The 4,340-nt window shown below is 40.5% G+C and overlaps 1 protein-coding gene across 1 annotated transcript; it reads left to right on the top strand.

The window, feature by feature from the left end:
- The first annotated feature begins 997 nt into the window (after nt 1–997).
- On the top strand, nt 998–2,666 carry LOC147329629 (uncharacterized). Its single transcript, XM_086290835.1, has 4 exons — nt 998–1,010; nt 1,385–1,618; nt 1,663–2,227; nt 2,368–2,666. The coding sequence occupies exons 1-4, from the start codon at nt 998–1,000 to the stop codon at nt 2,414–2,416; spliced, it is 861 nt and encodes a 286-aa protein (XP_086146961.1). The 3' UTR covers nt 2,417–2,666.
- The last annotated feature ends 1,674 nt before the right edge of the window (nt 2,667–4,340 follow it).

Raw genomic sequence — 4,340 nt, 5'->3', positions numbered from 1 at the left:
TTCTGTGTCAGCTGATGCCTGCAACCGTGCACTGAAGTCACTATTAGTCACTATGAACTCACTATTTGTTACATTATGCAGAGCTTATCCTTCACTTTGGACCACACATTCGTTTGTGGACCCTTAGGTTTGAGAGCAAGCACTCGTATTTCAAAGCATGTACAAGAACAGTGCACAACTTCGTCAACTTATGCAAGACTCTGACAGAACGGCATCAGTTACTGCAGTCCTACCTCTCAGTGGGCCAATTGTTTCCACCTACAGTTCAAATCATTGGAGAAGCAAGTGATTACAATCATCATCTTTACAATGCTGTCATTCAAGAAGCTGTGGCAAAAGCCGGCTGCACTAATCAGACCACTTTGGATGTGTCAGCAGTTGTCCACAAAGGTACCAAGTATGTGAAAGGCTATGTTTCCATTGTAGATGACAGTGATGATGGCTTGGTTTTTGGGAAGATAGCTGTTATACTTGTTAATGATTCTGGATTGTACTTTGTGCTCGAGTTGCATCAATCCGTACTTCTCATTGACCTTGGACTTCACTGCTTGCGTTGCCCTCCAGAAAGAAGTGTGTGTGTAAATGCTGACAGTCTGATGGATTATTACCCACTACCACTTTATAACATGGCAGGTCTTTTTGTTGTCTCCCTACACCATTCAGTTTCCTCTTAATTCTTTTTCAGGGATGGAAATTGAAGAGGAACTCACAAGGCTCCTGCCGGCACTAGACAGAGAGAAAATAATCTGCATTGTAAAACATCTGACGGACGTTATTGGTGTACAACAAAAAAGTGATCTTTTGTTTGTGGAGGCAGAAGATCTCAAATCCTTTCTCACACCAATTCAAATACGTAAACTACTTCTTGCATTTAAAGGAGGTTTGTGTAGGTTCTGTATAAATCATAGACTTGAGTCTATGATTTGAAGGTCACTCATAGACTCATATGTCACTGATTAGCTTGATTAGCTTTTTTGTTCTCTTCACCATACTACACATGTACTTTGACAGTATAATATTGAAGAGCGTTTTGGGGCTCACATTGTCCGGTAGATAATTAACACGGAAAACATAAACAAAAGTAGACACTAAATCTAACACCATTAACCTTTCATTGGTAGTGGTACAACTAAGGGTTTGAAATTGTGACATGCTGTAAAACATATTGACTCAAGGTCTTTTCAATGCAAGACCTTGAGTTTGTAGTTCTTTTGCAGTCCTGGGATTGCTTCTTTTCATCTTCAGACAAGGTCCCCAAAACTGCCTTGCCGTTACTACTCAATCCTAATTGAAGGGTTCATCTTTTAGTGAGGACATATTTGTTGACATAGTAGCTTTTTAAGGTAGCTTTTCCAATGATCTTTATTTATTTATTTTTTTTTAGATGGCAACAGACCAGAGAACCTGAATGACACCATTACTCTGGAGCCTTGCCCTGCTGCATCAGCTGAAACATCAAGCCATCCACCTCACCCCTCCTCCTCCACGCCCACCACTATGTACAACCATTACTCCAGCTCTTGGGTCTCACACTTCCAGATTCCTTGGGAAAGATTTCCACTCCGACTGTCGCATGCAATCACAAGAGGAGACAGAGCTCATCCAGAGGACAGGAGAAGTATGGTCAGAAAGACTGGGTTGTGGACATTATTCACTACTAAGAAGCATCAAATCGTCTTCGTCAAACAAAGAGAACCAGGAATGAGGAAGACTGCAGTCCCAACAGTAGTGCAACCCCACCTAAAAAAGTTAGATGCCTTGTTGATAGCTATGGTTGTATAAATTGGCAGCCAGTTGAACTTCCTGAGGGGGAAACGCCAACTTCTTTAGAGGAAAAGAAACACATCTTGTTAACAATTTTCAATTCACAAGGACCTGGAGCTTTGGAGAGACCTGATGTGGATGACTTCATGTGCCTCACACATATTTCTCAGCGGCAGCTTATCAACAGTTGTCCCTCACCTTCAGTAGCTGAAATTCAGGAGCAGTGGCCATTCTTGTTTACTCGGAAAGGTCTTTCGAACCACTTTTACAAACTCACAGGCATCGATATCAGTGAGCGCTTAGGTCAGGCCCTCGTAACCAAAGGCAGAAGGATTATTAACTATTTCTCCAGCCAGAAGCTCAAATGGAACCTTGGTATAAGGACACTCATCCAGCAGATAGAAAGTGAGGGAGTTTTGACCAACAACAAGGTTGGCACAGCAGCCATACTTCTCATGATGAAGTATGTCAATGGAAAATTTTACTTAGTAGTCAGTATAGTCTTTTAATGATATAAGTTTGCATATGGTAGAATACTGCATGTAATCATTTGTGTGTAGAAGTATATAGTTGGTGGCATATTGAAAGAATGTCTCATCCTAGGAGGTCTGTAACATTCCAGGGTGTTCTGGCGTTCACCCCCACATCCTAGGAGCATGAGAGAGGTCGTACCTCGTCTTATTGTTTTACGGTAGGATTAACGTAGCTATGTCAGTTTTAGTTTAAGTGCTTCTTTATATATAGATGAACTGTTGGATTTTTCCTTCACCATTTATGAGGTTTCAAGAAGAAGATAAACGACAGATATGAATGTTTGAAAAAGGTATAGATGAAAAATACTCAAAGGATAAATTCAATTGTTTATTGTTTTATAAATAAGTTGAAAAAGAAAGAGTTAACAAGTAAATAATGAAACAAGGTAAAATGAAGTAAGAACAAAAAGTTAAGTAAATGAAGAAACAAGGCAGAGGAGAGAAAAGCCCAACAATCCCCTCTGAGCACGCACTAGGCGACAGTTGGGAGGAAAAACTGCCTTTAAACGGGCAGAAACCTCCGGCAGAACCAGGCTCAGGAGGGGACAGTCAACTGCCGGGACTGGTTGGGGGGGTGAACAGAGGTGGAGCAAGACGAGGCTACACCAGGTGAGGAAGCAGTAGAGTTCCTCCTCCAGGGCCAGCGGAAGCGTTTGTTCTTCTTTTTCATGCAGTTTTCTACAAGAGCTTTTTTTTCCAGGATGAGGGTTCTCAACTCATCGATGGTTTCTACGTTTTGTTTCTCAAGCTTCTTGCATGTTTTCTCCACCTCTTCCAATGTTGCTTGTTTTTCTTCAAGCTTTTCCTTGAGCTCTTTGGATGTTTCCTCCTGCATTATCTTGTCCTTGTGCATGTCTGTGTTTCTCTGTTGTACTTCTTTGTACATGTCTTGTAGCTCCTCATTTCTTCTGTGGATATCTTGGAGCGTACGCTGCAGGTCGCCATGTATGTTGTCTTGTTCTTGCTTTTGCGCCTGCATTTCAGTGTGTTTGCGCTTCAAGTTGTTGTATTCCAACAATATCCCCTTAGTGAGCTCGGAGTTGTTTCTCGCCATTTGATCCATCCTTTTCTGCATGTGTGAGCATTGTTTGTCCAGTTTTTCTTGTTAATATGAAGAGGCACCTTAGTCGGTTATGATGTGAGGTGGATAATTGTTAAGCAGTACTCTGCATCAAGCTTAAGGTTTGCTGAAACTCAGTGTAATGACATGTGAGATGAAGACAATACAGAGAATAACTAACTAATGAAGTGCATAGAGGCACTTGACCAGCTTCACAGCTATCATTCTAGCATGACACATTGCTGAGATATAGAGCACACCTATAATAACAACCAATAAGCAAAACCCTGTAGACAACAGCTAAGACTACAGGATTGAGAAGCTGAATTAAATATGTAGACACTGCTAAGCTGATGAGCATGTTACACATTTTCTTTTATTTTTATTTATTTGTTTCTTTTAGAGCAGAAGCTGCATGCTATTAAAAGCCAACATATGCAGACTTCTGCCTTGTTCGGGTGGCAGCATTTTTCTTTTTTCTTTTGTGTCCTGACACGTTTATGTTTTTGTTTGATTATTTTGTTGGTTTTGGAAACGAATTTAAACGAACTTGTGACAATACTTGAGAATCACAGTGACACATGGTGATTAGGCATATGATTGAAAAATGCCTAGGTTTAGAGCTATGAGCTATGAGCAATGCAAAGTTAAATATATATATATATATATGTATAAATGGGAAACAACCCTAACTTGAAAGTTTGAAATGTGTGAGATCCATGATTTGTTTGAAAACTAGAAATTATTTCAAACTGCCTTAAGTGAAAATGTAGTGTTGCATCTATTCTCCCAAACCAAGACAAAAAAAAGAAGAAGCATTCTGTAACTTAAAAATAAGGCTGACGTGTTGACAATAGACTAAAACACTAATCCGCAGGTGGCTATCAGGAACAGAGAGGCGAGCAAAGTCACAAACACCAAGGCTGCAGACAGTCACGCAGAAACAGCAGATAACATAGAGACAACGCCTGCTAGAACCGTGG

The sequence above is a fragment of the Aulonocara sp. 'chitande type north' Nkhata Bay genome, linkage group LG5 (assembly GCF_057382095.1).
Source record: "Aulonocara sp. 'chitande type north' Nkhata Bay isolate Kocher_YH1m ecotype deep benthic linkage group LG5, A_spYH_male_GT1.1, whole genome shotgun sequence".
Classification (NCBI taxonomy): Eukaryota; Metazoa; Chordata; class Actinopteri; order Cichliformes; family Cichlidae; genus Aulonocara; species Aulonocara sp. 'chitande type north' Nkhata Bay.
Note: the sequence above shows the minus strand (reverse complement) of the source record. Positions and strands in the feature narration are given on the sequence as shown.

What these genes read in the sequence shown, in the direction of transcription:
- LOC147329629 (XM_086290835.1), top strand. An exon ending in TCATCCAGAGGACAGGAGAA is followed by an intron (nt 1,619 to 1,662) that starts GTATGGTCAGAA and finishes TTCACTACTAAG; the next exon opens with AAGCATCAAATCGTCTTCGT. An exon ending in GCCATACTTCTCATGATGAA is followed by an intron (nt 2,228 to 2,367) that starts GTATGTCAATGG and finishes GTCTCATCCTAG; the next exon opens with GAGGTCTGTAACATTCCAGG.